The 15,524-nt window shown below is 47.5% G+C and overlaps 2 protein-coding genes across 2 annotated transcripts in view; one reads left to right on the top strand and one right to left on the bottom strand.

The window, feature by feature from the left end:
• LOC146834903 (uncharacterized) overlaps nt 1-3,006 on the top strand; it is a 38,352-nt gene extending 35,346 nt beyond the window's left edge. The window contains exon 3 of the mRNA XM_085600221.1: nt 2,899-3,006. Within this exon, the coding sequence (XP_085456347.1) occupies nt 2,899-3,006 (108 nt within the window). The remainder of the gene's footprint in view (nt 1-2,898) is intronic.
• PRKAA2 (protein kinase AMP-activated catalytic subunit alpha 2) overlaps nt 1-15,524 on the bottom strand; it is a 343,505-nt gene that overhangs the window by 174,760 nt on the left and 153,221 nt on the right. The gene's annotated exons all lie outside the window — the stretch shown is intronic.

Consider the following 15,524-nt stretch of genomic DNA (forward strand, 5'->3'; position numbering starts at 1 on the left):
TGGAAACCCACAGAATCACAGTATTTCCCGTAAAACGTACACGTGGTTAAAGTACTGCAGGTCCTTTCCCGCCTAACTGATTTATGGTTCATAAAAACTGACTTCAACACTTCCTTAGACAGGCTGGAGGGGGCATAACAGTCATCTTTAAGTTTGAAGCCATAGATCTCTAAAAAACAATTGAGGACAAATTTAATCCAGGGAATCTTTAAGTGGTCATCAATGGAGAGACAATCTCCAATGATCGCTCTATTTAAGGAGGTCTCCTCCTTTGACCAGATGGTACGCCACAGCATTAGTGGTCTTATGGCCAGCAGGTCAGAAAGATAAGAAATGCCGAGCTCTCTGTGCGCCAAATCGTTGGAAACTGATTTAGGCAAGCACAGGAGCCTCTTAAGGAAGAGATTTTCCTCCACTTGTAAGTTCCCTGCCATGGTATGTCCCCACACCCCGGCACCATAAAGGGCCACAGAAAGACATCTCATTTGAAATTTTTTTAACATGTCTTTGATCCTTTTGTCTCCAATTTTGGTGGCAAACTTAAATACTCCATGAGAGCTTTTCGCCATCTTGGCCCGAACATGATTAATCTCGCTGGACCAACTGCCTGATTTTGAGAAAATAATACCGAGGTAATTAAAAGACTCCACTATTTGCACCTTGTGCCCATCAATAAAAAAGGCATGGGGCTTTTTACGTCCCGCACCACATTCCATAATGAAGGTTTTGGATTTATTGATCAGCAGCTTCCTGTCCTTGATGAACTGCGTAAACCCGTCCATCAGACGCTGTAGGCCTATAGGAGTCCTAGACAAGATTACAGCGTCATCCGCATAAAGAATGACGGGGACAAAAAAATCGTTTACTTTGGGTGCATCAGCCGTAATCGTCTTTAAAGCTGAATCCACTTCATTAATAAAAAGAATAAAAAGTAAAGGGGCAAGCACACACCCTTGTCGAATACCTCGCCTGACCCTAAACTTTGTGGTGCACTCCCCTTCCTGACCGTAACGGACACTGGTGCTTAGTTTAGCATAAAGTCTTGCTAGAAAATAGACGATGGCCTCAGGTGCCCCCATTTCTAGTAATTTGGGCCATAAAATATTGTGGTCCACCATGTCGAATGCACTACTCAAGTCAGCAAAACAAAGGTAGAGGGATCCTTTTTTAGCCTTCGTGTACTTCCCAATTAACAATTCGAGATTAAGACATTGTTCTATGGTCCCTCTACCCTTCCTAAAACCATATTGAGAGTTAGCTAGAATATTATTAGTTTCAACCCATTCTTCCAGCCTAACCATAAGCACCCGACTCATAACTTTCACAGAGGAGTCCAGGAGGGAGATTGGGCGATAATTCTTCACATCCCCCCTGTCACCCTTCTTGAATATTGGTATAATTATGGACTCCTCCCAAGTATGGGGGACCCCAATATTTACGGCAGCATTAAATACCTTTGTTAGCAACGGACCCCAAATCTCTGGTGCTGCTTTATATACATCGATAGGTACCCCGTCAGGTTCCTGGGCCTTCCCACCCCTACTAGATTTAATACTATCCCTCACTTCAGCAGTGGTAATGTCCAAGGGGATGACCGGCCACCCATCTTCGTATGGTCCCCTGGATCTGTCCGAATCAAAGATCAGAGAGAAATGGGTGACCCAGCTTTCCGCACTAACATTAGCCGTTAATTCGGGCATATTATCATCCTTTAAAAATGGGCTGTTAACTGTCGCCCAAAATAAGGAGGAATCCGCAGTTGTGGCTGCCTGGTCTAGTTTGTCCCATGCCTCTTGTCTTAGTTCTATTTTCCTGGATTTAACTGCGGCCTGATAAATACCTCGCAGTTCCCTAATCATACTAATATCTCTATTCTGGGCTGCCAAAGCTGTTTTGAGCCCCTTAAGTGCAATAGAACATGCATGGTCGAACCACCCCCTTTGTTGAAGTTTCCTACCCTTGGTGAGTATGGTGGAATTGCTATCTATGATTAGATTGATATTAATAAAATTACGGACAATTTCAACAGTTACTACCTCACTTTCTAAAATTGTAGTAATTTCCATGAGACATTTTGAAACAATGGAATTAGACGTGATGTCCGCTTTATTACCTTTCCATCTGATACGAATTCCATTGGGTCGGTGTGGCTCAATATTGGTAATGGTACATGTATTAGAAACCTGTTGCTCCTTCCAAAGTGTTACCTCAACGGTAACACAATTATGGTCACTGATACAATTGTCCACGACCACTGGGACCGAACACCATGGGCTAATACCAGAAGACATACAGATAAAATCAATTACTGTATTAGCATCTCTTCCCGTAAAAGTAGGGACAATTGCACCAGAGGGATTGACCTGATTAACCAATATTTCCATATCATAGGTAGTTAAAATTTTATTCAAGGAATTGCCATAGGAGTTATGGGGGAAGTGGGGGACACCGTCCCCAAAGTGGTTAGTAAAACCACATACCCTTTGGGCAACACGGGGACACATCACTGTGTTAAAATCACCTACCCATATGATATCAAAATCAATATCAAATTTGGTTATAATATCTTCCAAGGCGGACTCCATAGCAAGTACAACCTGATATCTCGTACAATCAAAAATATTATTATAAAAATTAATTAAAAGGATATTTCTACCCTGCTCCTGTTGAAGCCATAGAATCTGGGAGTGTGCCCCAACCAAAACATGTTTCTTGACTCTGATGGGTATTTCTACAGAGACCAGAACCAATAACCCACCCTTTGCCCTACCTGACTGAGAGGCTACAGCGTGTAGGTGAAAGGAGACAAACCCATTATAATTGATTGGGTCCACACACCAGGTTTCCTGAAAACATATAATGTTAAAAACATTAATGAACTCTGTCCACCCCAAACAGATGTCCTTAGATGAAAGTCCCTCGATGTTCCAACTGCCAATCGTGCAAACACTCTTTCTACAAGGTTTGGATAAAGGTATAAGGCTAGTGAGGTCAGGGGGTACATAATTAGATAGTGAAACCCCATTCTCACCAACCAAAAGAACCCGATTCTCACTGTCGCAACAACTAGCCTTCCTGCTGATATTGACCGGAGGGTTATCATAACCATTAGGGTCTACTGTATCTAAAACTCTCAGAATGACGTCCCCTCCCATGCCTGTTATAATCGGAGCTGGCTCCAGTCAATCGTTACTGTCCAGTCCACTCAGGGCTTGGAAACGGTTTGACGTTGTAATTGTAAGCCCAGGGTATAAGTTCATGTCTCCTTCTTTAGCCCCAGTATGTTCGTCATTGGGTCGATAATTAAAATGCCTGTAGAAATACCCTAAGGGGCGGAGAGATATCCCTTGATCCCGGAAGGAGGGTGGTGGTGCTCTTGACAGGACAGTTGAGGCAAGATGGGGGTTTCTAAAATTAATCACAATACAATCGCCCCCACACGTCTTATGCGAACTACCAATCCATTTAATTCTTCTTGTACTTAATATGTCCTTTGATAGAACAACTGGGAAACCACATTTCCGGTGCAGCCAGTCCACGGTCTTGTTCTTCAGAGAAGCATGGGATTCACTATAGCTACAACCGGTCTCCCTAACTGGGGGAACATTAGTAAGAACTGCCACAAATGGAGCACAAGCCGGGGGCAAATCAATCCTGGGAGTACCAGAGTTTTTAACACTAGATCCTAACTGATCCTCTGGGACTGGGTTACGTAAAGTACTCAATTGCCCTGAAATCCGCAGAGGGTCTGGAACATTAATTCTCTCCTCACAAAGTCCTACAAAAGGGGCATTGGGAGGGTTGGTCATAGACGTAGATGTAACTTCCCCAGAAACCTGCGGAGGATCATAATTGTTCCCTTGATCATTAACTGTAGTTTTAGTGTGGATACTAGATTTAAGATGTGATTCCAGCAGGCCTCCCAGTCTGACCACCTCATTAGCAACTACATCAAGTTTGATCAAGAGAGGTTTAACTAGTAGATCAAGCTTGGCATCCATCATGCTAATTAAGAGGTCGAATTGTTTACTATCCATGGAAACAGGGTTACTATCCTGCACTACACTAAGATCATGGACAGAGTTGGTAGATGAAGGGTCAGCTCTCTTATGTAATCGACCCCCCCCCGTTTGGGGTAAGCATTCTTATTATTAATCCTACTAGAACGTAGTACTCTCTTTGATGAAGTGGCCATCATGGTAGAGGTCGGTGAACCCGGTGTAGTTGTTAAATCATCATTACAAACCCCAGAAATAGGACCAGCAGGACTATTTACTACTAGTGGGACCGCCGCTATAGAACCATCCATAAGATTGGGCTCGTTGCTTACATCTTGATTGGGAACGGGCAGGAAAATAGGGGAGTTGGCATTTGGTGAGATGAGGTCAGTAATTCCTGATCGCCCCAAGGACTTTCTCCGTTCCTGATTTATCTTATCTACCATTTTAACAAAATAGTTATCCATGGTAGTGTTGCAGGGATTCTGCTTATATACAGAACTATGCGTAGAACCCCAGGACCTCAGTGAATTGTGGTGTACCAGAAACTCACCTCAGAACCCAGAACCGGCTAGCATAAGTGTCCCATTCGTTATCCGAGGTTTAGCTCTGCGATCCCAATGAAAAGACAACCCAGAACACGCGACTCAGTATACTCTCAGAAATGGTGGGAATCGGAAATACCTGTTCGTATATTATTCTCACATCAGTCCACAACAAGAATCAACAGAGACACGGTGAAAATAAAAAGAGTTTATTTTTATAGACCACGTGTCCTAAGATGCAGTACTTTGGCTAATACAAGCAGACAAATGATTAAAATCAAAACCATCAGCATCGTTACAATACCATAGAATATAAAAGGGGTGATCATGTTATAATGACAGTGGATACTACCACCTTCCCTTTACTAAGAAGCTAATATTATTATTAGGCTAATAGAAGGTCTCTTAGGCTTGAATAGGGGACCCCATACCTCAAAGATCAGCTTAGTGAAATCACATCACAGGAGCATCAGGAGTCTTCTCGCAGGAAGGCTCGTCTTCGGTCTAAATACTAAACATGAGCGCTGTCATATTAAAACCACCAACTTTCAGGTATTTTGCAGCTGCCTGTGTGTTATGGCTAAATAGTGGGTCGATCAACCTAGAGTGGAAAACATGCATTGTCTAACAACCCAGACTGTTTGTCACATCATGTACAGACCAAGGTCGCTGCGCAGAGCTCTGGATGGTAACAACAGATTGCTCTCGTGTGAGGCAAAGCTCGAGTCAGCAGTTTGTTTAAGCAAGAACATGTGAACGCAGTGTCGTGCGCAAAAGCAGCAAGATGGCTTTCTAACATCTAACGTGGTTATGCTAACTTAACAATGTATGTACGTATTAAGGGAGTCCTTACTACAGTAGCCTTCACCGGAGTAAATTTGGCTTTCGACATGGAATTCTCACTGATGCAGCTCTGAAGCTATGGGTCTAGATAAACAGGCAGTTCCAAACCCTTGCTTACTACCTTCTTTGAACCAATAATCCCACAGTGGAACGCTATATGCACCACACACTAGGGCAGCACCATACACAATATCTGCTATGACAACCGATGTGTCCAAACACTTCATGCAGTTCAAAATGTCCACAGCCCCCTCCGGCCCCCTCCTGACCCGGACTGTAACAGACTGTCCGCCCTTTGTCCGGGCTTCGTCCAGGGCGTCCCGCTCGCGTCCCGCGCAGCGGCAGACAAAGGGGAATAAGTGGGCGTGGATCGATGAGCGGGTGGGCGGGCATCAGCGCACCTGAGGACACGCACGGACTCCTGGTCAATGGAGTCCCGTGCACCAGCCTGACTTCACCAGCGGCAACACCCGGTTCCTCCCGCAGTTCCTCCAGATAAGGCAGCGTTTGTCAGCAGTTCAAAGCCCCTCACGGCGATGCGGGACCCGCGCCAGCGGGTTCCGTGAGCTTATTTCAAAGGATGTGGGCGGGTGGGTGGGCAGCAGCGCACCTGAGGACACGCACGGACTCCTGGTCAATGGAGTCCCGTGCACCAGCCTGACTTCGCCAGCGGCAACACCCGGTTCCTCCCGCAGTTCCTCCAGATAAGGCAGCGTTTGTCAGCAGTTCAAAGCCCCTCACGGCGATGCGGGACCCGCGCCAGCGGGTTCCGCGAGCTTATTTCAAAGGATGTGGGCGAGCTTATTTCAAAGGATGTGGGCGGGTGGGCGGGCAGCAGCGTACCTGAGGACACGCACGGACTCCTGGTCAATGGAGTCCCGTGCACCAGCCAGACTTCGCCAGCGGCAACACCCGGTTCCTCCCGCAGTTCCTCCAGATAAGGCAGCGTTTGTCAGCAGTTCAAAGCCCCTCACGGCGATGCGGGACCCGCGCCAGCGGGTTCCGCGAGCTTATTTCAAAGGATGTGGGCGGGTGGGCGGGCAGCAGCGCACCTGAGGACACGCACGGACTCCTGGTCAATGGAGTCCCGTGCACCAGCCTGACTTCGCCAGCGGCAACACCCGGTTCCTCCCGCAGTTCCTCCAGATAAGGCAGCGTTTGTCAGCAGTTCAAAGCCCTTCACGGCGATGCGGGACCCGCGCCAGCGGGTTCTGCGAGCTTATTTCAAAGGATGTGGGCGGGTGGGCGGGCAGCAGCGCACCTGAGGACACGCACGGACTCCTGGTCAATGGAGTCCCGTGCACCAGCCTGACTTAGCCAGCGGCAACACCCGGTTCCTCCCGCAGTTCCTCCAGATAAGGCAGCGTTTGTCAGCAGTTCAAAGCCCCTCACGGCGATGCGGTGATGAATACAAGCCCCAGCTAGGCCCGCAAGAGACAAGGGTTCGCTCTTCTGTAACGAAATCTATAAGGAAGTTGGCACGGAAACTGCAAAGTACAAAAACAACGTTTATTAACCCTTAAGGGTGGTCCTACAATCCACACAACACTCTTCAGTATTGCAAGGAGTAGCACAAAGAACTTGCATACACAGTCCCCTTTTATACACAACAGAGGGGCTCATAAGTGGGTGGATACCACATGAGGTTGAAGAACATTACCATTTAGGGTCATTCTCGATACTGAATCAATACATGGGCGGAGCCAACACGCTCTTTGGGCCCGCGAAAACACATGGTCAAGCAAAGCTAATTATAACAGATGTGGTCAAGTCTGGGCATGCGCCAGACGGACAAGAGGGAGCTATTTTTAAACTGTTGCTAGGCAGATTACAAGAGCAACTAACACAGAGGTCGGACTCTCCTCGTGGTGAACACGTGGCAGCATGTCAATACAAAATGGAGTCCGGACTTCGGCCAACATAATGAGGAAAACATGAACAAAGGGAAGCATTAATGTTTTCAGTAAATGCTTAATCACATTCTGCCTTAATTTACAACAGACGACCCTTTCAGCATTTACTGAAGACATCCGGTTTCCAAGAATAATCATCATATATGTCAATTATCATCATTCCTTTAACCTCTTTAGCTAGACCCTTCTGGCGGGCAACATCGGCAATAGCTTTCTTATCTGGAATGCAGAATGAAATGCATACGGAACAGCACAATGGTCCACATTGAATACACATACAGAAAAGGAACAAAATTGCTACAATAATACAGAGACCAGTTAGAACCTTCCAACCCCAGGCAGTAACCAACGCCCAAAACCATCCAGAAAAGGACCAAGTGCCGTTTTCTGTGTGGACTTCAGCTGCTATTTTGTGCAGTTTATTAATGGCATTATAAACGGATGGCGTATGATCAGGGATGAACACACAGCAGCTACTTCCAATAATTTTACAGGCTCCTCCTCGATCAGCTAGCATTACATCCAATACCATACGATTCTGTAATGCAACAATCCTGGTAATCTGTAATTCTTCCGTAAGATTCCCAAGAGCAGTAGCAGTCTGATTAGTCACAGCTTCTACCACTCTTGTTAATCTTCGGATCTTCCTACTATTCAGAGCGGCTCCAACAAAGAAAAACAGTCCTAAATTAAAATCAATATACTGTTGCAAGCTGGTATCTGTTTGATCCACCTCCTCAATTGATAGAGTACGTTTATATCTATTTACAGTCACATTATTCAGCAATTTCAAATCCTTATGATATGACGCAGGTGCTAAGAATACAGGAGGTAATAGGAATGATACATAGCATACCCCAGACCACCCAGCCGGCAAACGGTAATAACCTTTATTTCCACATACAAAATAGGTATTATGGGATGCTAGGAAGGTGCTGTTATTTAACCCATCAATGTTTAACACAGTTATACAATCACTGACACCGACAGGGATAAAACCCACACTCTGGACACACAGGTCCGCTTGGGCTTGTGCTACTTGGATTACAAATTTATCCTTCCCCACAGTGTCTCTGGTGTTCGTGAAGATATAGGGGATGGATTCATTGTCCGGTCGGTACTCTTCCCATTCCCAAATTGTCCCATTCGCTTGTGGATATCCATTCTTGTCCTGATGGCATTCTTTATTAAGTCTGAAAAGCAATCGTCCCACTGTCGGTTTTCGAGTGGCAAACAACAGAGTGTACCATGCTCTACAAGAGCCATTGTGAGAAAAAGGAAGTGGTATGAATGGCGTGCCTCCTTTCTTCTGATGGGCTGGCATCATCCCACATATCCAACAGTTCGTAGCATTTGTAGCAACGTGGGTATGATGCAGCATCTGGATGAAAGTGTTATTCAAATAGGATTGTCGATGCTTCAACTCTTGATATGGCAATGTATAAAAGTAGTGCTCCGCAGGCACTGGAGTCGTCAACACAAGTGTCTCTCGGGCAGGAGTTGCCTCCTCCACAAACCATGTGGTTATACCAACGATAGCTACTGTTAGCATGAACCCCAACGCACAAAAATTTTTCTTCTTCTCCATGTCAAAGGAAACAATACCCTGATATCTTCCTGAAACTAAAAAGTCTGTCAGAACTCTTCCCCTTGGGCAGCGGTTGATTTCTTCACCAGCGGGCCAAGACGGGTGTCGCTACACTAATGCAGGGCTGATCCCCCCCCCTTGCCTCATCGGCTCTCCGTTTCACTAACCCAAGGGCCGTTCTGACAGTATGTCCCGGTACTGGAAATCTCACTTCCTTGGTCGCAGATGATATCGCCTTCCTCCAGAAGTCATGTGGTCCGAAAAGAGCTCCTCAGTGTCGTTTGGCTCTGCAGCACGGCCTGTCTCTGCTGCTAGGATGTCTCGTTGATCGGTCAGCACGGCAGACTCCACCAATCCGGGCGGTACCTTTCGACAGTGCAAGGAATGGATCCAATTCTTCCTGTTCGAGACTCGCACAGCCGTCCTCGTTGCAAGAAGGACTTGCTCAGGTCCGACCCATCTCGGCTCCAAACTGTTCGATCTGTCGAAAACCTTTATCATCACATGATCTCCAGGCCGGAGACCATGTCCTTCGCCAGTAGACCGATCAGGGAGCGCCTCTCGGACCTGTTGATGAGTAGAAACCAAGTTATCCGTTAACTGTGCCAGATAATCACTCATCATCACACAAGGTACATCATACACAGCCTTAGGCCTTGGTGGACCCCAAATATTCATTGGGCGTCCAAATACTATCTCATAGGGTGTAAGGCCGGTTCGAGAGTGTGGCACCGACCTAATTGACAATAACGCCAGTGGCAAGGCGTCTGGCCAAGTCAAAGATGTTGAAGCTTGAATTTTGGCGATCTTAAGCTTCAGTGTACCATTATACTTCTCGACTAGTCCTGCAGACTGAGGGTGGAACACGGCGTGGAACTTCTGGGTGATGCCTAGGCCCTTCAAGACATACTTTATAACATCTGCTACAAAGTGAGGGCCATTATCACTCCACAGAAGTCTACAGACGCCGTATCGGGGGAAAAACTCTTTCAGCAATAACTTCGCTGTAGTCATTGCAGTATTGTCTTTCGCAGGGTACGCCTCAACCCATTTACTGAAGGCGCAAACCACTACTAGAACATACTTCAAATTGTTACAGCGCTCAAGCTGGATGTAGTCCATCTGCAGAACCTCAAAGGGTGCAGTGGGTGTCGCAAACCCTCCTGCTGGAGTTCGCGTGCCTTTCCCTGGGTTATACTTCAGACAGATCATACAGGTCTGCACCACCCTCTTTGCTGTGCTAGCAATCTCTGGATGCTCCCAGACTTGGGTAAGCAATTTCACAATTGCGGAAGCTCCAACATGTACTAGCCCATGTGCCATCTGGACCATAGGTTGTACAAAAGCCGTGGGTAATTTCCATCTATCCATCTGCTTATTTCTCCAGCAACCCTCGTCATCCAGTTCTCCTTCGCTAGCCCATTGTTCCCGCTCTTTGTCAGAAGCGGTCTTTTGTATTTCTCGCACTTCCTCCTTCGCATCACGCCATCTCTCCACCTGTGACTTCACTACATACATGGCAGTAGTACCGGGCTGCATCGCAGTCTCCCGTGCTACTCGATCCGCTAACGCATTCCCTTCTCCAACCTTATCAACTACTTTCCTATGGGCACTACACTTAACAATGGCAATTTTCTTTGGGTACGTCAATGCAGTTAAAAGATTGTGAACTAATTCCCCATGCATTATCTGTACCCCATGTGACGTTAGAAACCCTCTCTCCTTCCAGAGTAGGCCGAAATCGTGCGCTACTCCGAAGGCATAGCGGCTGTCTGTGTAAACATTCACGCACAATCCTGTACTGAGCTCACACGCTCGTGTTAACGCTATCAGTTCCGCTGCTTGAGCCGATTTCTGTGGTATGCGTGCTGTCTCCACTATCGTGTGTAATGTGGTAATTGCATACGCTGCTGAAGTCGTACCATCTGGTAGCTTCAGGCATGATCCATCTACCCACAACTCTCCATCTACATCTGAAAAGGGCGTATCTTGGAGATCAATACGACCCTTTGTTTGTTCCTCAGTCACAAGAATACAATCATGCGCTTTCTGTGCCTCAGGCTGGGTCTCGGGGTATGGCAACAATGTGGCCGGGTTTAATGTCACGCACCTTTTTAACGTAATGTGAGGAGCTAAAAGCGTCAACTCATATCCCGTTAAACGGGCACTGGTCAAATGCTGCGTCTTTGTTTGATTAAGCAGGGCATCAACAGCGTGGGGAACTAACACCAACAGTTTATGGGACAATACAATTCCTTCACTCTGCCGTATTGACACAGCTGTCGCCGCAACCGAGCGAAAACACCCCGGCAATGCTCGGGCGACAGGATCAAGTACAGCCGAAAAGTATGCACAAGGGCGCTGCTTATCGCCGTGCATCTGCACTAAGACTGATAATGCACATCCATCTTTCTCATGCACATACAACGAAAAGGGTTTTGCATAATCAGGGGTCCCTAACACTGGTGCTGAACAAAGGGCTTGTCGTAATTGCTGGAAAGCAGCGTCACACTCATCTGACCAGGGGATCGGGATGGGCGTGGCTTTTGTCAAGAGAGCTAGTAATGGCTTAGCTATGTGTGAAAACCCCAATATCCACTGTCTACAAAAAGAAACAAGACCCAAAAATGCACGCACATCCTTCTGCGTGGATGGCCTTGGTGTGTCCAAAATTACTTGGATACGATCTGGTGTGAGTGCACGCCCCTCCTTAGACAAAAGGTGACCCAAATAAGTCACCTTTGGTCTACAGAATTGCAATTTCTTCCTAGAGACCTTGTGATTGTGGGATGCTAAAAAGGAAAGTAAGGCTATCGTGCTTTTCTCGCACAACTCCAGGGTGTCAGCCGCCAACAGGATGTCATCGACATATTGAATGAGGGCGACCCCCTCGAGTAAAACAAAGGAATCCAACTGTCGCTTCAAAGCCTGACTATAAATACTAGGGCTTTCTGTATAGCCTTGGGGAATTCTACAAAAACGATAAGATCTATTGTTTAATGTGAACCCAAAAAGAAATCGGCTATCAGGGTGAATGGGAATAGAAAAGAAGGCATTCTTCAAATCAATCACTGAAAACACAGTCGCCGTAGGCGGGACCAAGGTAAGCAACGTCGTGATATCGGAAACCACCGGGTACTGAGGTATCACGATCTTGTTTACCTCCCTCAAATCAATTATAAACCGATAGACCTTTGCATCCGTGTCCTTTTTCAAAATTGGGAGAATCGGACTGTTACAGATATTATAGGGAACTTCTTCCACTACCCCCACTGCGATCAGGTCTTGCACAATCTGTATGAGAGCCTCCTCGCCCTCCTGGGAAATACGATACTGTGGGAGGCGTGGTAGTACCGCCCCCTCCTGGACACTAATGTGGACCGGAGGAATCACCATTTGTCCGACATCTGTGTCCGAAGTCGCCCATAAAGCTTGGGGGAGGGTAGCCAACAACGCATCCTCTGAGATTGTACACATCCGCCCAGATCGGGGGTAGTTGTCATTTAAAATCACCCTCACACCCTCAGGGGAACAACGAATTGTAGCCCTAAAGTACTTTAACATATCAAGGCCCATAATGTTATCCGGTGTGTACGGAGCAAGCAGAAACGGACAAGGCGCAGAAAAACAATCAACTTTAAATGCAAGGGGCTGTGAAAGAGGGCTTCGGGAGAGTGTACCGTCAAACCCTACCGATGTAACTATTGAGCCGGATGGGGGAGCCCCCGGAACCAAGTACCTAGACAATGCACTACGTGTCGCTCCTGTATCCACTAGGAACTGATCAGTAGAACCTAAAACCTCAGCCGATACATAAGGACCCGTCTGATCGACCGGCACCTCAACTGATTCGGACCCCCATCCTACGCATTCCTATGCATGCTGAGAATCATGATATCCCGACCGATCGATGTCCGATACATGATACTGGTGCTGACGATCGAAAACATTTGAGCTATCTCGGTGCTGTCCAGCGGTATCGAAACGGACATTATCGTTGGAATTCCCTCTAAAGTTCGAGAAGCCCCCTCTACCTCTCGGGCCACCCGGAGCGTGCCCCTGACGCGAAGCACGCAACGCTGGGCAATCCCTGGCCCAATGGCCCAACTGCTTGCAATACGCACACTGGTTCCTATTCAAATCAGATCGGCCCGAAGGGGGACCATAAGATCCACCCCTTCCCCTATTATTATTACCCCGGCGGGGCGGGCCATATACTTGTGCTAACATCACTTTGGTTTTAAGATCTTTCGATTTCTTCTCCTCCTGGCCCTTCGCCTCGTGCTCCTGACGCTCATAATACTGGGCAATGGTCAGAAGGGCCGTCGGAGTCGCGGAGGACCAAGAACTCTCACTCGCTTTTAACCGGGCCGCAACTGCCGGCAGCAGATTAGCCACATATTTGTCCGCAAAAAGGTGGCGGCCCGTGTCGTCAGTAAGCGACTGGCCACTAAAATCATGGAACGTTTCCTCAAAACGCGTAAAGAAGTCCGCGACTGACTCGTCAACTTTCTGTTTACATGCCGCTAACATATTCCAGTCAATCTTTTTAGGGGGGATAATCGTCTTCAACTTAGCCACAATAGCCGCAGGGAGATCTAAAATATTCTGGGGTGGTTTCTGTGCGGGCTTCCGTTCCCTATCCTCGTCCTCAAGGTCAGACCACCGGGCCTTGAAGGCAACCGCATCATCTACCTTCCGAACAGAGCGCCACGTATCCGGCGGTAGGATAAGGCCAAAGAATAGGTCTATATCCGCTAAGGTCATAATGCAAGAATTCAAGGCCCCCTCGACTTCTTCATAGAAGACCGCTGGATTCTTGCGGGGGTCAGGCAGCGCATTCTTTAATGCCATAACATCGGCCCTATGCCATGGAGTATAAACCCAATTATACACAAAATATCCCCTAGCATCGACAGAATTAATATCCGAGCTAGTCCCTGCTCCCTTGGGAGGAACATACAAAGGCGCCGCCTCTCGCATTGGTTTAACATGCACTATGTCATCCTTATCTGACTGGGAGGCGGATGGATGGCCCCCTGCTGCAGACGAATCCGACTGCTTCTCCTCCTCCGTTTGTTGACGTGCTTTCTCTCTAAGGGCCAGCACCTCGTCCCGTAAAGCGAACAGCCGCCGAGCCGCCTCAGGAGCCTTAGGGGGAGAAAAAACACCATTACGTAATGCTCCGGCATCCGAAGACACTTCGTCAGGCTCAAGGACACTAGAATATTTTCGGAAAGCAGCAATTACTTCATCCGCGAAATGAGACAGAAAATACACCCTCTCTCTATCTTGCCACGACCCCCAAGTATGGAACAACTCATCCTTAGACATCTTGCCCTTAAGTGCACGGAGGGAAAGTTTCCGAAGATCAGCCATGTGCTCGGTCGATAACATGGACCGCGTGTCGACCTTACCCGAAGCCGGGCCAGAATCTTGCGGCCGTGGAGCGGATGCGCCAACATAAGGGGGCGGAGAGCGATCTAATAAATAAAAATCGTCATCAGGATTATTAAGGACAGGATAAAGCGGCTGACGAACAACATATTGACCCGAAACTTGTAGCCTACGCTCTTTCTCTTGTCTGTCCGTTTGCTCTTTGTCCTCCCGACGCTTCGCTTCCTGCGCTCGCATATGATCATTCTTTCGTTGCTCCTTATCAAACAGCGCTTTCTCACGTTTCTCTCGCTCACGCACTTCCTTCACCCATAATCGCACACACTCAAACATATCCTGACGAGCACGTCGCTTACACATACACTGTTCCACATACTCAATCTTACGTATATCAAACGATCCATACAAAGGCCATCGCAACTCAGGATCCTTCCTAGTATATTTCCTCCATAACGTGCTGTACATTATGGAAGAAAGACCATGCTTCACGTACATATCCCTATTAGGAGTCCCCTCTGGGGGAGCTGGAGCAGATTCCTCGAGGTTCAACCGGTTCCCAAGACAGCAGCACCACTTACGAAGTGCGCTAAAAGCAGGCATGCTAGGAATAATGCAAAATATGCAGTATTATCAAGAAAAATGGCACTTAATCGTTGCGCCGTTCAAAGTTTACACAGCTCCGGAGAAATTTCTCCACATTACCTGCCTATATGTGTTGCAACGCATATATTTTCACAAAGACAAATTCAAAATATGACTAGTCACCATCAATCAAACTCAAATAGCCAGACCAGGCTTCAAAACTCGGAGCAAGTACCGTACAACGGTTCTTACCAATCAAGAGTCCAGGTTCCAACTGCCAAGCTCCACAATCGCCCAAACGGCTCTCACGGCGGGACCGACAGAAGAGGTCTCAGTCGATGACCGGCGCCACCCAGATGGTCAGCTCGGAAGGGAAGGAAGAAAAACCTCGGGATGCCAGGGCTAAGACGCCGCTGGCAGTGATCACGTCCCCGGCCAAACTCCTCACCTTCGTCGCGACCAATCCTTCGAGCATCCGAGTCGCCGATGAGCCCCACGTGACGGGCGCCAATTGATGAATACAAGCCCCAGCTAGGCCCGCAAGAGACAAGGGTTCGCTCTTCTGTAACGAAATCTATAAGGAAGTTGGCACGGAAACTGCAAAGTACAAAAACAACGTTTATTAACCCTTAAGGGTGGTCCTACAATCCACACAACA

This window comes from Triturus cristatus, chromosome 4_2 (genome assembly GCF_964204655.1).
Source record: "Triturus cristatus chromosome 4_2, aTriCri1.1, whole genome shotgun sequence".
Classification (NCBI taxonomy): domain Eukaryota; kingdom Metazoa; phylum Chordata; class Amphibia; order Caudata; family Salamandridae; genus Triturus; species Triturus cristatus.